Consider the following 17,450-nt stretch of genomic DNA (forward strand, 5'->3'; position numbering starts at 1 on the left):
TGAAACTCTACATTTAGATTTTTGTAAGCGAATACTCAAAGTCCAAAGAAAGACACCAAACAACGGATGCAGGGCAGAATTAGGCCAATACCCTCTCCTTCTAAACATCCAAAAAAGAGCCATCAAATTCTAGAAACACCTAAAAACAAGCGACCCCAACACATACCATTACCAAGCCCTAAAACACCAAGAGCTGAGCGTAGCGAGGAGTCCCCTCTGCCAGCTGGTGCTGAGACTGACTGGGCTCTCTCCTGCAGAGATCAGCTCGCCAGATCAGCACACACACACACTCACACACATTCGGCCCGCACAAATTATCAACACAGAACAAGACAAGTACATCACCCATTGGACAAACACCATTAAAAACCAACACAAACTGGAATGTTATTCGGCACTAAATCGGGAGTACACCGTTGCGAACTACCTGAGCACAGTGAGGGATGTGAGACTCAGGAAAACCCTGACGATGTAAAGACTCAGCGAGCACAGCCTGACCATCGAGACGGGCCGGCGCAGACAGACCTGGCTCTCCCGTGAGGACAGACTCTGCCCGCACTGCACCCTGGGAGTGACGGAGACCGAGCTGCACTTCCTCATAGAATGCCCAAAATATGAACACATTAGAGACCACTATTACCCCAAAATTAATAACATATTTCCCCAATTTAACACCTGTAATCCGACCCAAAAACTCTGTTTCATTCTTGGCGAAGAAGCCAAATGCTCAAATATAGCTGCAAAATTTGCAGCATCCTGCCACATCCTGAGGGACGACCAGAAACCAGCAAACATACACTAAACACACACTCACTCACAGCCTAAGACCTACACACATGTATATAATGTTCAATATTGTTCTTTATATATATATATATATATATATATATATATAGATGACTTCTAAATCCATTTTATTTTATTTATTAATCTGTTCGTTTTATTATTATTGTTTTTTGATATCAGTTTTAATATTTTGTGTACTAAATGTTCCAAATCATTTTCTATGTTGTTTTGATGCTTCGGCAATACAAAATGTATTTTTTGTCATGCCAATAAAGCTTTCTGAATTGAGAGAGAGAGAGATAGAGAGAGAGAGAGAGAGAGAGAGAGAGAGAGAGAGAGAGAGAGAGAGAGAGAGAGAGAGAGAGAGAGAGAGAGAGAGAGAGAGAGATGGAAATGAGGATGAAAGAGACAGACATCAAGAAAAAGATAGACAGATAGCTAGGCAGGATTTTCATTTCTCCATTCCCACCAGTAAACAAAAGCATGAGAAGAAGGGAATGAGTTTAATGCAATCATAAGCAAGCTAATTTGCTTTGAACCAGCAGGGAAAAAGCCATTTACGTTTCATGGATGAATGAACAAAAAAGGCAGAGTGGAAGAGAGCTATGATTCTACTTCTAAAGTAGAGCAAACACAAATGCTATTTTCTCAGCTTTTTGTTTTATTTTATACATGCATTTTATGAAACTTTCTCACATTCATGTGTGGATAAAAAAAGAATGCATGTATTTAAAAAGTTTTTTATTTTTGTTTAAAACAAGAGGCTCTGTTGTTTCTTTTGATATGTTGTATGTTTAGATATTCATATAACAAAATATTCTGGGGGCCATGAACCTTTTTATGAAAATGATAAAAAATGCTGGAGCTAGGCAACTTAAAAAAACACAGGCAGGGAAAGAGTTAAAAAAATAATCTAAATTTGTTTAAAGTTTCAAATCTAAATGCAAATAAACTGAAATTAAGTTTGTGGCTAAATGAGTTGACAATACACAAAACATTTAAAGCAGCACGTTTCTTTCACCTCACATAAGATTTACTCATTATAAATCAAATCTATTCTAGTTGTAGAAAGTGATTCCACTCACTAACCTTTCTCCCATGAGCCTCTGCCACATTCCCACGATGAGCAGATGTCACTTTGGTCTGAAACACACGAGGTGAAATGTAATGAAACAGATGAAATGTGATTGACAAAATATTACAAAAGTAGTGTAGAAATATAGACAGATAGGTTAAAATACAGCTTTGTTGTAATAATTTCCCAACTACCTTCATTTTGTCATACGAATGTGAAATAATAGGGCCTTAAGGGGTCTCTATGATATAATTTGCTGTTTTTCTTTTTTTTTTTTGCCCTCATGTGTCTGCAATGTTGGTCGCACACCATATGACTGATTTTTCATACAAACATTTTTCAAATATTAACCAGCAGTGAAGCAGCTTTTGTTTAAACTATATATTATTCTAACGCCGGTTCTACACTACATTAATTGTTGTGTCGCACAGCAACAGCTTGAGGCTGTCAAAGCGATCGTTGCAAATCAATTTGTTCTTTGTGTTAGAAGCAAAGGTCAGATGTAGCATGAGCACTTGAAGTCCGTCAGAAATAGAACAGGCATCGGTTTGCTGTCAGAAATATGTGGCACTGCACCGCATCAGTGTAGACAGCATCACTGATTATAATGGGTTCTATATGCTTTTGTTGCAGCTGGGGTCCAGTAGCGGTTTTAGGCACGGGCGAACCAGGCAGTCGCCCGGGGCAGCATTTCTTCATGTGACAAGGGGGGAAGCACGAGCAGTTAAGAAAAATCCTCTGTGCCGCAAAGGTTTTCTATTTTTTATCATTTTGATTCAATTTTAATAATAAAAGATAAGCTACTGTGCATTATGTCAGGAATGTATCTTTATTAACTCATTCTTTTTATAGAGATGATTTAAATGCTGAAATATGAGGTTTATCTTTTTATAAAACCTTTTTTCCTTAATAAAACCTTTTTTAAAGTTTAGTAGGTAACATAAAATACACTCCTTTAAAACAAATCTTTAATGTTATTAACTTGGTGAATTGATTTCATTGTGTATTAGGCTTTTTGAACAAGATTCTGTGTATGTGATCATTTTGGTCACTATATTCATGAAATGAAAATAATTTTCATAATGATCAACTAAAAGCAACTTTAATTAAGTGTTTTTACAGTAGCCTATAATATGCAGAGTACAATTTTGTATTTTCTAAATAATCTTTAATTCTATCCTTTTCTCTGACATTTTAAGAGTGACATAGGGCTACAAAAGCTCGAAGGTGGGCTCGCCCTGGGTGTAATTCAAAGTAGAACCGCCACTGCTGGGGACAAAGAAATAAAAACAGAAGATTATACCTTAATAAACTACTCAAAGTCTTCTTAAGAATTTTATTCTTTTAATTTCTTAATTGTGATATTAAGTCAATATCATCCTGATTTTTTTATAACAATGTATTCATAATAATGTAATAAATAACTTATGATCATAATAATGGTTTAAACACAGAAATAAATAAAAAATATATGATCAATGAAATATTCAATCATTGTATATCTCAATTGCATTTTTAATTCATTATTGAATAAATTACTATTATGTTATCGTGTAATCCTGCACTTATAGCTTACATTAACCTTTAAGCTTACATTTAAGTTACAGAAGTACAACAGTTTTTTGTTGAGGTGCAGTGCAGAATCAATCAACATGTGTCCAGGGTAAAGGAAGCCTTGTTTTTGTAGTTGTGCTAATACTCTAATCACACTGGTTAGGCATATTTTTTTTGTCTTCCAAAAGAATCACCGTGGCAACACCTCTGTGATTAGGGATACTAACATAGCTCTCTTTTGTGCCTGCAGCCGTCAGCCTCCTGTGGTTACGACTAATACAGGCGCATGCTGAGAAACCCATTTGGATGCCATTTACATACACCGCAGCCACATAAGAGAGTTCCAATTAGCGTGGATAATACATACACCCAGTACGCATAAAAAAGTACTTGAAAACCATATCATCTTGGATGTGAACTCACTGTAGTGCCAAAGAGTGTATGACAGAAAGATACAATGGTGAATAGAAACTTGATCGAAAGGCTATGGGCTCATGATAGATTGAGAGATGCATAAAAAGAGACGTGAACAAAGAGATCAAACAAAGTGTTAAAAAAATAGTTCACCTACAACAATTATTTACCAATATGTTTCAAGCACAACAGAAGTTTTTTTTTCATTAAATAACTTGCATTACTGTCTCTTATGCACAGAAAACTATCTTACAGCTTAAGATTGTGCGGATTCAGACTTGGAATATAGGGCAAAATGAATGGTTTCTTCCAACTTAATGGTTAATTTCTTTTGTCCATTTTGGGACTAGCTTTTTTGCTTGACTGATGTGGGTTATATGGCTGTACAGTATGGCAATTCTTTAAGAATTATTTTGTCGTTTTCCATAGAAAATATGGCATTGGAAGGACTTGAGGGTGAGTAAGATACGAGAGAAGTTTCATTCTGTATTTGGTTGAAGACTGACTGTGACTGACCTGTGCCAGAGAAGCAGAGCGTGATCGGGAGCTCTCTGCGCTGGGTCTGTCGGCTGGCCTCGAGCCCTGGTTGGATGTGCATTTGTAGCAGCTCCATGAGTACTGCCTTTCACTCAAAACACCAGCCTCTTTACGCTGAAGACACAGGCAGTGGTACAGATGCCCACAGCTACACATGAAACACGAGTTCAGGATGATAGTACTCCAGGTCTGTTTGTGTTGTGTTAAAACAGCTTGCTTAGGCTAGAAATATGTGACATAAAAAAGGCATGAGTGCATATCACGCCAAATATCTTTACTACAGTTTCTTTACTATAGATTTTGAATCAATCTGCAGTCAATTGCTCCAAACAAACATGATCCTCTGATGCAATCGGGGACGCCATTAAAATAAAACCATGCTTTAAATCTTCCATTTCTTTCAAACGATGGTATCCTTTCGAATTCTGTACAGAGATGCAAATGAGCCGTGTAAACTAGACATGTTCTAATTTATTGTAATTAATAATTACATTGTATAAAATGTAATCAAAATGACTGAATTAACATTTGTTTTATAAAAACAATTATTCAAAATCAAAAATAATGTGTAAAATGTTTTGTTTTGTTATATCAAAAGGCATAATACTGACTTCCCACAGAGAGCAGATGATATGTATGTGTGTACCTGAAGATGATGATCTCTTCCTCGCTCTCTTGACGTCTTTTGTACTGCTGTAAGCAGATGTTGCAGTGGTCCTGTCTTGGGTGGAGCCCTCTACTGACTGCCTTACGCAGATGTGACAGAGACCAGTGAAGATCAGAGTTCAACAGATTGGTGGTTGTCTCCAACAACGTCTGATGAAAAGAAAGGAAAAAGTAAGTAACCATTGAAAAGGTCTTCAAAAAATGTCATGGGGCAGAGGTCAGCACATGTGCTCCAGACACACTGAGCGGTCCTGCACCTTCAGATGATGCAGGGTTGAGTCCAGTCTGTGATGGAATTAGAAGAATGGAAAACAAAATTAAGGGGAAAAGAGAAAAGAGCACTTACATAATAGTTTGAGTGACAGCATAAATGTGTAGCACACGGTACACTGCAAAGCAACGCTGCTTTATTTCACCTAAAATATTAACATTTTTCTAATTATAGTACAATCATTGCATATTATAGATCCATATGAATCAAGCCGTTTAACCCAAGTCTTCTGAAGAGACAATTATTTTGTATGATGAACAGATTTCATTTAGGCATTTATTCACAAATGTTGGTAAACAAACATGCATTCATCAAGCCATTGCACATCAAATAGTTTGAAGTTTGAAATAACATGAGAGTAAGTGAATGAGGACAGAATTTTAATATGGGCATCGTTATCGATACGATGCCATTGTCGAGTCTGCTTATCGATGTGATTCCCATATCGATTCCTGTACCATTTGTTGATCACTTACAGGGTGGCTTTGAGAGTTGTTGGCTTTAAATGTCTAAATTAAAATGGTTTTATAAAATGAAAACCAAGTGTGCAATATCAATACAGAAGTTGAAAGTGGAGAAAATGACCTCTGAAATTCATACATTATGGCATATTATAAAGCAACTTATTAGGTCTATATATAGAATAGCAAAGTATGCCTGTATGACTGTACCACATAGGCTATGTACGAGGGCTGGGTATTGAGACAAATTTCACAATTCGATTCGATTTCGATTCACAAGCTTGCAATTCGATTCGATTTCGATTCACAAGCTTGCAATTCGATTCGATTTCGATTACGATTCGATTAGATTCAATATCGATTATTTTGGATATCAGTTACAATAAATGGCAATTTTTCTCAAGGGAATCAAATCTCTTAAATGCTGTAAACTATGGTCTATATATATAGTCTAGTTGTAGCCTACTAGGCTTCATTAACCTAATATGAAGGTAATAATTAACGGTTTTGTAGCTATACACACACTTAAATTACACTTTTATTTATTTTTATAATAATAAGATTATATGAAATATAAACATTTAAATGGTGGCTGTCATAAAAACTTGCCAGATTTATTAAAATATGCATTAAATATTGAATAACACTAACGAGTGTGGACTAACGAGTTTATGTGGGTTTTCTGAGGTAAATATGACGATACATGACATTGATTACAAGCTGTTTAATTGACGTCTTTCCACGGTTGAAACGCAGATTGAGCGAATCAATGTGACATGATATGGATTTAGATAAATTGTACTTGATCTTTTAACACGCTTTCAGATGCTCATTCATGTTTATTTCGCGCTGTGACTGGTATTATTAACCCAGAAGAGAGATAAGCGCTGCTGCTTCTCTGGAGCTGCGCCAGAGCGATCTCACGCCACAGCGCCAAAACGGCAAAACGCTATTTATGTTTTTGAATTTCTAAAGAAAATGGACGTAAGTTGAAAATTGAGACTTTGTTTCATATCAATAGTAACAAAGCTGGACAAAGATTAGTGCGATTTGTTGGATGTGCGCAGCCGCGATACAATGTCTCATTCATTCAAATGAAACAGGATGAGTAATCGATTCTTGAGATTTAAGAATCGATATCGGTTTGTAAAAATGAGAATCGATTAATATCGAGAAATCGATATTTGTTACCCAGCCCTACTATGTACCACATAGGCTAGATATATAAAGGCTATCATGATCATTTTGTTTAGTTAATAATACGTTTTATTTTTAATTTCAACAAATAAAATGTATAACATTCAAAACTCATCGGCTTAGACTGCATTTGAAGAAAAATAAACACAACAGTTTTCTGTAGCCTTGTGCGAACTTATTCAATACAATTAGACTTCTAGAATGTTCTTTCAAGTACAAAAAAATAAAATATTTTTTATAGACTGTAAAAAATATATATGCTGCATAGATCTATGCCGTCTGGCTCGCTCATAGGCTGTGCTGCAGCAACTGCACAGCCAATGGCGTGGGCACTTCTGACGTGCGACCAATGAGACAACTCTACGTCATTACACGTCAGAACCCGCCAAGTAGTGATGGGATTTATGTCTCTTTGAGGGGATCCGGATCTTGGCGATCCGTTCCTTTCAAAGAGCCGTTCAAAAGAATGGCTCTTTTGGCTCTTTTTAAATATATAGTATAATCACTGGGAGGAATGATGAGGTGAGATTTGTAGTCAAATAATTCAAACTCAGATATCACACATCAATATCAGAGTTTGAATTATTCTGAAATATTGAGTATTACCTCATTTGTCATGTGTGGACTATATTCCATAAGGTTGCACAACATCTCTCTGCTTAGAAAGTGACATCACTATTTTGGATTTACCTTTAGTACAAAGTGTGTGTGTATGTGTAAAGCTGTTGACTTATGTTATTCATACAATACCACAAGAACATTTTGATAAAAAACAAAAAATATTTAAAGTTGTAAATATATACTGTAGATACAATAACATGAACATGAACACAAAATGCAATGTAAATAAATACAAGCAGTTCCTTACTTTATGGCTTTTTTTTAACTGGAGTAACCTTGTGATGGCAGCGTGCGCAAGTTTTGGCTCCGCTCCTACCCAATGACATAGGCACGCAGGGTTATAAAAGATAACATAAGAGTAAAAGATGCACGCGCGTGCACAACTATCACCCCTGTGCTGGGTGCACCCCTTCCCCTTTAACTGAGGAGCTAATTTGTGTGCATCTGCGTAAAACACGCATGGGAAAAAAAGAACGACAGAAAGAACGGCTCCCCTCCAGCCGCGACTCGGCTCCCATCGTTCATGTTTGTGAGCCGTTCAAAAGAATCGGTTCGTTCGCGAATGTCACAACTCTACCGCCAACTCCCCAAATTTTCCATTATAGCAGGTCTTCGTTCATTCATAGACTGTCTGACATATATTAGAAGCTATGTGTCTGTCATGGATTTGCTCTTGAATTGATTCTCAAAAACATGTAACAAAGACTTTTATGTGTCAAATACGGAACGATTCTGGATTATACGGAACGGTTGGCAACCCTACTTATAAAACTACCTACCATTGTTTGTCGAGCGCAGGCTGTCAAATATAGTGCGCTCCTGGTATTTAATGCCATGGATGTTATTTAAATGTTTGAGCATATTTGCTGTGCTCCCTCCCTTACAAGCGAGAACCGCTTTGCAAAGATTACACTCTGAAGGTTGCTAATTGTTTTTTTTTTAAATGAAGCCACACTCTCGATCGTTTACGTCTCGTAGCCATCGCGCTTTGGGGGGGGGATTTAAAAATCCAGTCGTATACTGTACCGTCCTACCACAACACGGGAATGGATCCAGTCGCATACTCTGTGAACGACGACATGCCGCGACTGGATGGAACGTAACATTCGGAATCGTTAGTGAAATCGTTAACGCGTGGGAGTGTACGATTCCGATGGATCGGAACGTTTGGAACCGGTTCCAAAATGGAACCGATTCCCAAGCCTAATTTTAGGTAAACTATCCCTTTAAGTAAACTTAGTACCTACATATACGCACACTCAGAATCTTCAGAATTGGAACGTGTATCAAAGTTCTACACATCCCTCAGAGTTTTTCATATTTGTTTATTAAATATTTTGGCATATTGGTAATGCCTTCAGCTTCTGATACTAATAAGTGTCTAATATTAAAACATATATACACTCACCGGCCACTTTATTAGGTACCCCATGCTAGTAACGGGTTGGACCCCCTTTTGCCTTCAGAACTGCCTCAATTCTTCGTGGCATAGATTAAACAAGGTGCTGGAAGCATTCCTCAGGGAGTTTGGTCCATATTGACATGATGGCATCACACAGTTGCCGCAGATTTGTCGGCTGCACATCCATGATGCGAATCTCCCGTTCCACCACATCCCAAAGATGCTCTATTGGATTGAGATCTGGTGACTGTGGAGGCCATTTGAGTACAGCGAACTCATTGTCATGTTCAAGAAACCAGTCTGAGATGATTCCAGCTTTATGACATGGCGCATTATCCTGCTGAAAGTAGCCATCAGAAGTTGGGTACATTGTGGTCATAAAGGGATGGACATGGTCAGCAACAATACTCAGGTAGGCTGTGGCGTTGCAACGATGCTCAATTGGTACCAAGGGGCCCAAAGAGTGCCAAGAAAATATTCCCCACACCATGACACCACCACCACCACCAGCCTGAACTGTTGATACAAGGCAGGATGGATCCATGCTTTCATGTTGTAGACGCCAAATTCTGACCCTACCATTCGAATGTCGCAGCAGAAATCGAGACTCATCAGACCAGGCAACGTTTTTCCAATCTTCTATTGTCCAATTTCGATGAGCTTGTGCAAATTGTAGCCTCAGTTTCCTGTTCTTAGCTGAAAGGAGTGGCACCCGGTGTGGTCTTCTGCTGCTGTAGCCCATCTGCCTCAAAGTTCGACGTACTGGGCGTTCAGAGATGCTCTTCTGCCCACCTTGGTTGTAACGGGTGGTTATTTGAGTCACTGTTGCCCTTCTATCAGCTCGAACCAGTCTGGCCATTCTCCTCTGACCTCTGGCATCAACAAGGCATTTCCGCCCACAGAACTGCCGCTCACTGGATGTTTTTTCTTTTTCGGACCATTCTCTGTAAACCCTAGAGATGGTTGTGCGTGAAAATCCCAGTAGATTAGCAGTTTCTGAAATACTCAGACCAGCCCTTCTGGCACCAACAATCATGCCACGTTCAAAGTCACTCAAATCACCTTTCTTCCCCATACTGATGCTCGGTTTGAACTGCAGGAGATTGTCTTGACCATGTCTACATGCCTAAATGCACTGAGTTGCCGCCATGTGATTGGCTGCTTAGAAATTAAGTGTTAACGAGCAGTTGGACAGGTGTACCTAATAAAGTGGCCGGTGAGTGTATATATCAGTTTAACACATTAAAGTTCAAGTTATGAGTCAACCACCCTGTTTCAGTTTATTGAGAGGAAGGAACCCATTTCATCTAATAACCACAGGCAATGGAAGAATTTTTCCAAAATGTATGAAGTTATTGCCACGGAAACCAATGGGGTATGAGAACGTCTCAGAATATAAAGGCAAGCAAATGCCTTTTCAACTCTGTTAAATATTCATTTTCTATCACAACCAAATAACATGACATTTTTTAAATGGATTAACATTTGAGCTTGTGCTGACACTAAAATTGGTTCAGTTTATTTTCAAGATTGGAAGAATTTCCTGTAATTTACACAGTCTCTTTACCAGAGGCAACTTGTTTTAGCAAGGTCATATGAAATACTAAGATGTGGGAGAGAAGGAAAGAGAAAGAGAGAGAGAGTGAGGGGAGGGGGGGGGTGTTTGATGTATGTTATTTCATTTTGATGTTAGTGCAGCATTTTGATGAGAGTATTACGTGCACACACACCAACAGAAAATATACTAGCCTGGAAAATACAGTACACATATAAGGAAGCATATTTAACCCCCACAGACATTTCTGAGGATTGGGGAGAAAACACATTTCAAAATATTTCATCAGCTATGTGGGCAATTCACAAAGTGAGCATATTGAAATGTATGCCAAGACAAGCTTTCCAAGGGATTGTGGAATGTGTGCATTTATGTGTGTAATTTATGCCTCAAATTTGTGAGGGGAAAAGGGGAAAAAATTGTGCGTGAAGGGGTAATCAGGTGTTATTCTCACCCCTTCCTCGCTATTTCCTTTGAATGACAAGTTGTAAATTCCCATTGGTCATGGAAGGCAGAGCGCAAACACATGCTGACACAGTTACTTTCACAGACAAACTGAAAGACCACATAACCATATCTGGTGATAGTTTAAACAGAAAGAGAAAGTAAAAAAGAGAAAAAAAATACATAAAATCCCTTAAATTAGTAAGAACGTAAATTAGTTGATTGGAAGTAAAACAAAGTTTTGTTGGTGTCATTTAAACTATTTGCTTAATATCAAATGACAATTCTTGCAAGTCTTGTGACACTGACGTCATTAAGGTTTGGTTTCATATTTTTTTATTTATTTTTGACAGCCATTTTTGTTTTGCTGCCTCAAGACTGGCTGAAACGGTCTAAAATAACGAAATTGGTAAGTAATTTTACAAGTAAGTTTGAATTTAGTGTAAATACAGTTGACATATTTTCATATGATTTATTAAAGGTGCTCTAAGCCATGTCACACGTTTTTTAGGCCAAATTTTTTTTTGTCACATACAGCAAACATCTCCTCAATATCTGCTAGCTGCCTGTCCCCTAAACACGCTGTTAAAAAAAAAAAAAAAAACAAAAAAAAAAAAACGGTCTATGCAGACAATCCAGGCTCCACAAATGGCAAAAAAAACAAACTGCGGCAACCCGCTCCACGAAACATAACAAACTGTTCCCGCCAATAACTGACAAGAAAGCCCTGGGGGTGGGGTTTGGGGGTTAGTGTGCAGATGAGGAGGAGGGAGGGTCTATCTAGCCTCCATTTTGTTTGAAAATACTTTAAACGTCAACAAGAAGTCACATCAGCCGACATCGCTTAGAGCACCTTTAAAGTTCAAGTTAACTAACCAACATGTGTTTTGTTGAATATTTGTTTTATTTTTTTTAAATGCAGCTCAGAGACATCAGGACCTGATGGGTGAAGTTATTAATGGATGTCTAATTTTTAACATTTGTAGTCTTTAAATACTAAATATTTATATAAATATTACAGTTAAGACTTCGTTTATGTTGTATATCAATGCGATAAATGTGTCAATGGACATTTTGTTATATTGTTATATTGCAGCATGTAAATATACGCACCGTTGGGTGGATTGCTTAAAGTTGTTGACACATTAGAGTGATGAAGCATGGCTGAATGGAAAAAAATAAAGAACGGGATGTGCTTAATACTTCTGAACACACTAACCTACCTCTCAGTATGTGTGTCGAAAATACCCATCTTGCCAAGTAATTGCATAAACATTTATCAGTATATTAAATCTGTGAGTTAGGTCTTAAAGTGATAGCAGCCTAATACTGTATACCTGCTACTGTCTGTCCCCTTAATTAAACAAAAAAAACCCCCTCCAAATTCCACTTACAAAGTTCAGGTCTCAAAATTAGCAAGATTTAGCATGCATGTTGTCAAAAATAGAATAGAAAGGAATAAAAGGGAATGAAAGGGAGTCTCTCTTCGAGATCTTCTCTTCAGTCTGTTAATTTAGTTTTCTTTGTTTCCCGTTTCATATTCTACTTCGTTCATTTCCACAGACGGGTGGGTGAAATGAACTTAGCCTGAATTATTTTTCTTTGAATAACTTCACTTCAGTGGGACCTTTAAATCTGCCACTCCTCCACACACCGGAAGAACCCCGGAGAACGTGTGATGCTCAGAAGGAACGACAACCACATGACTTCCTTACTCAGCAACATAAGAGAACCATATATTCAAGTGTTCATTTTATCAAGCTTTCAAAGCATTTAAGATTTGTTTATCCCATTTAGGGTGATTTGATATCTTGGTGTCTCTATCTCAAGGTTCCTGTCTCTGTGATTTTGCCATACTGTTGACCACTTTCTACCTCTTTTATCTATCATTTTCTTTCATTGTTTTGTTGCTTCAGTCTGTTGTATGTACATTTATTCCGTGTAACTTTAGTTCACCTGCGTAGTTTTCCTTTATTAAATACATTATATTAATTTGATTGACTTTGTCTGCTGCGCATATTACGAGATCCCTTAAATGTTCGGTCAAGCTATGAGCTTAATAGTATTTTTATAGAACAGGAAAGTAAATTTTCATGGCCAGAGAATAACTTCTCTTGAACGTCTATTATAACTCTCATGAAGTTTGATGAAGTTCGGACGATCAGTTTTGCTGGAAAGAGCAGATCATTCAATAAAAAATTGACCCCATGAAAGATTATCCTGACAATAGATCTATCCTAGACAATTGACATATTAATATTTAATTATAATTCGTCGTGATTGATTATTGATGTATACAATTGATCTAATTTTGCCTGCCTGTATGGAGAACTGACTATAATTCGTCGTATTTAGTTGTCCATATTATAGACCGTTGGTAACTTATTCCCTTTACAGGTAATTTTAATCTATGTATGCAATTACTGGACATATTCATGACCAGTTATTAAAATTATATTCCCTTTATTTGAGCGATAAATCGCTAAAACAGCATTCTTTGAACAAATTTTCTTTTAAATAAACAAATATTTACCAGGGGTGCCAATAATTCTGACCACAACTATATGTGTGCGTGCCACTGATATCCATAATGGGACCTGATAAGTCCAGGGAGGCTCTTCAATTGTGTACTTGTTAATTAATGAAGAAACAGCCATTAATGAGTTCTCATAACACTCCACCCTTAACTGACCCGATTAAAGCGCCTGTGTGGATAAGCTGAAATTCGTAAAGTTTCATAGTTCTTCTGAGGCACGTCAGTATCTAAAACTTAATTATAAGGGATTTAGGTATGCGCGTGCAACGCATCAATGCGTTGTTTTTATAAATATTGCTAAAACATTTCCTGGTCCCTACTCTCTTATTAGTTGTATGTAGAGATGCACAAATTAAGTAGGTACATTTATTGCTATTGTAGCTTTTTTTGTGCCTATAATATAATCAATAGATACCAACCCAATTTATTAAAATTTGCCCCACTGTCATAATTTGCAGCATCTCGAGACCAGCTTATTTATTTATTTATTTTTTATTAAGTGATGAGAATAAATCAAACGAAAGGTACAAAAGCATTAAAACAACAAGTAAAATAAAGGGAAATGTTGATACTAAAAAACTTTGTCTGTTTTTAAAGAGAAAGAACTTAAATAACTTTGCACACAAAATATACATTTTTAAATAATGTAATCCCAATTTTTGTGCCAGTAAATATTCTCTACACTTTCACTTTTCACTTTAAGGATCTCACCTCACAAGTTATTACCAATTATCACATACAACACTGTGAATTTAGCTGCTGTAGCTTGAGCTGTGTGAGCAGCACTTACTAAAATAACTCTTTGTAATTTAACAGAGGCAAATGACATATCTGACAGTAACCAGCTAGAGTCCAATTAAAGGCACACTATGCAAGAATTGTACCTTAATATAACAGCTTCAAAGTTATTTCGGTGGTAAACAAACCACCAATGGGACGCCGCTAGAAAAAACAGCAATGCAAGTTTGAGAGAAGTGCCCCTGACAAATCTCATGCTCATGCTTTACGGCAACGACGTCGCACACATCAACAACAACATTTGACGCATGAAGAATCTTGCGCGCATTTCAGATGTGATACTCAGCGATGAAGAAAGCAAAGAAAACCCGGTAGGAAGAGACTAGGAAAAGATAATCTGATAAGCTGTTGTCTAAATCTGATAAGCTGTTATACTAATGATACACAAAACTGATGGTTCGGTTTTCCCACGGTTTTGACGTCTCAGTTCAGTTCCATTCGGTTTAGAAAGCTAAAATGGCTTTTTTTTTAAAGGGGGGGTTGACTGCTTTTTTTCTTTGCATGATTGTGTTTATGGGGTGCAATATAACATGTATTCGTGGTTTTTCTTTTTTTAAAAGTCTTATTTTTCATAAACTTCACCTTTATTGTAAGCCGCGCTCTCCTCTGTCCCCTGAACGAGCGGTTCACTTCCTGATTCTATGAAAACACTCCCTCAGAAACACGTAGTGGGCTCAGATTGGTTAGTTTGGCCCAGTGTGTTGTGATTGGCTAAACTGTCGCTCACGTTGTCCGGAAGGTTAACCCCCATTACCTTTACGGGCGAAACATGTACGTCATGAGCTCCGGTCCAGATGTAAATATGTGTCGAACTGCAGTATCAGTTTGAGGCAGAATCAGACCGAGAAGAAAGCCCCGATGAACAGAGTCAAGCAGAACCTCACCACACACGGCTCTTACTAAACGTTTCTGAATGATAATTTGCTAAATTTTTTAACTTTATACACGTTTGTTTTACACAATAGCATCTGACTGGCAACAATAGCAACTGACTGGCTACTAATGTTATACTCAAACAGCGTTGGCATGTTTACGTTCTTGATCAAATCGAAAATAACGTCATAAAGCATATATACATGAAAAATACGTTTAAAACATTAGTACTTATAGAAAATTCAGGTCCATAATGTTTGTACGCGTTTGTCGTAGACACAAAATAGCATAGGCTAACTAGTAGTGGCTATAAAGCCAGCGCTGGCATATGAAAAAAATAAAACACAAGGCTACGTCTGGAATTATACATGCAAATACATTTAAAATGATGAAGTCTTAGCCTACTTACAGATTGTGGCCCAACAACTGCTGCCTCATGGTTTTAAAGTTGGAACTGTTTCATGTTTTAGTAACCGTTTCTTGTTGAATCTGGTGTTGAACTCGTGGAGATTCTGGAAGCTGTCTTCCGTAAAATGCGCAGCACAGAGAGCTAGATTACGATCGTCATTTTCAGGAACATAATCAAACATAAATTGTATCCATTGTTGAGGAAGTATAGCGTCCATGGGAAGCCCAAAACACAGAAGACCTGACAGCTGCGTGAACAACACACTCGACGAGTCGACGTGCCTCAGAAATATGCGCATGCCATTTTCTGCATATTCTGAGGGAGGGGTTGATGCAAATGTGTGGGTTAGTGACGTACCATAACCCAGCTGTAGTCCCAATCAAGTCGTTTTTGTAGGCAATATACTTCCTAATTTTTAAAAGACGATATCTCTGCTTACACGGAACTTTCAGGGCTGCAACTTTGCAGATACTGTTCATGCACCAACAGCAACATTACACACTATTTAAAAAGAAAAAACTGAAATCGCAGTCAACCGCCCCTTTAAAGGTGCCATCTGTAAAAATTGAGGTTAAAATATCCCAAAAATGAGCTACACGCATCAAAAGATTGAGAAGAAATAAGGTTGATGATGTCATTAAAAAACTGACAAGTAATAGTGCTGCCGAGATATTAACCTGAATTAGCATGCTAAATTACTAGCCCCGGCCCGGCAGTGTCGTAATACCAGTTTCGACCATGGGAGGCGGTATGCGGGCGGGCAACGTTACCACCAGCCAAACTGCAGTACACGAGTGAGTCGCGCTCGCGCCAGCTTGTGTGTGTACTTGAACCTGGCGTCAGTCGTGTGGAAAATACAGCCCACTACAACATTTCAGTTCAGGGAAGAGTTAAAAAAAATGATTGGTCAATATTATGCATGAGGAATACATTTTGGTAAGTTGTAGCATACTGTATCTTTCAACAGTGTTCGTGTTCTTTTACCATTAGCTAGTAGAGATGATCGGTTCAAGTGCGCTAGGGGTCTGTGGTGTAAAGCGCCAATACTGTATTTATTGTTTGAATTGCGTAATAAAATGAACAGAATCTGAGAGCTGACATCGGTCTCCGTGTCCTTTTCTGTGCATGACAGAATTGATGTGTGGCGTGAGAGCGTGTGAAAAGTGTTGTGAGAGTTCGCAGCTCTGAAAGGCGCTAGCTTGGTCCACATCAGGGAATGCTGTCTGTCAAATTAATTAAAACTAATGATAAAAATGTAATATAAACAAATCGAATATTATAAAACTAGAAATAATAGCCTGGGCTTTAATTTTCCCATATCGTCGAAATGCACCGGCTTGTCTATGAGATGGCCCTTATAATTTAGTATTGAGATGTTGTTCATTTAGTCTCTAATCTGTAAAAATCTTCAAATGCTCCACGTGAAACTGCGGTCTTCCAACCTTTTACTATCGTGTCAATTGATTTGATTAATATGCGCGAGGGCCCATGTTGTTTGAAGACATGAGAGAGCGCGTGGCCGTGGAGGTATTTCTGGAGGTATACTGCCCCCATCTGGTATGGAATATGTTGTATGATTTGATTTTAAATCCCAGAGGGCACCTTTAAACAGTGGTTTAATGAAAAAAAAAAGGTCTTTGTCTTTAAATTAATTCAATTACAATTAAACATTTCACAAGGATTAAAAAAAATCTGCTAATGCTGTAAACTATATAGGGAGCCGCACATTACTATAACATTGACTTTTAACCTAAATTCAGACGCTATTTCATTTTTAGATATAATAATCAACACACAACATATTGTATGAAAAATGTAAACTAGGCAGTTTTTACATTAACTTCATTACCT

The 17,450-nt window shown here is 37.6% G+C and overlaps 1 protein-coding gene across 2 annotated transcripts in view; it reads right to left on the reverse strand.

Moving 5' to 3' along the window:
- The window catches only part of vps8 (VPS8 subunit of CORVET complex), a 227,900-nt gene that overhangs the window by 19,447 nt on the left and 191,003 nt on the right, over nt 1–17,450 (reverse strand). The window contains exons 41-43 of one of the 2 annotated variants that reach the window (XM_039657435.2): nt 5,013–5,182; nt 4,346–4,514; nt 1,876–1,929 (exon numbers count right to left, since the gene is read on the reverse strand). In XM_039657435.2, coding sequence (XP_039513369.2) covers nt 1,876–1,929; nt 4,346–4,514; nt 5,013–5,182 — 393 coding nt within the window. Of the gene's footprint in view, nt 1–1,875; nt 1,930–4,345; nt 4,589–5,012; nt 5,183–17,450 lie in introns of those variants that run through there. The other variant, XM_089132237.1, reaches the window with a different exon arrangement.

Source organism: Pimephales promelas, chromosome 6, assembly GCF_988280905.1.
Source record: "Pimephales promelas chromosome 6, fPimPro1.hap1.1, whole genome shotgun sequence".
NCBI classification, from domain to species: Eukaryota; Metazoa; Chordata; class Actinopteri; order Cypriniformes; family Leuciscidae; genus Pimephales; species Pimephales promelas.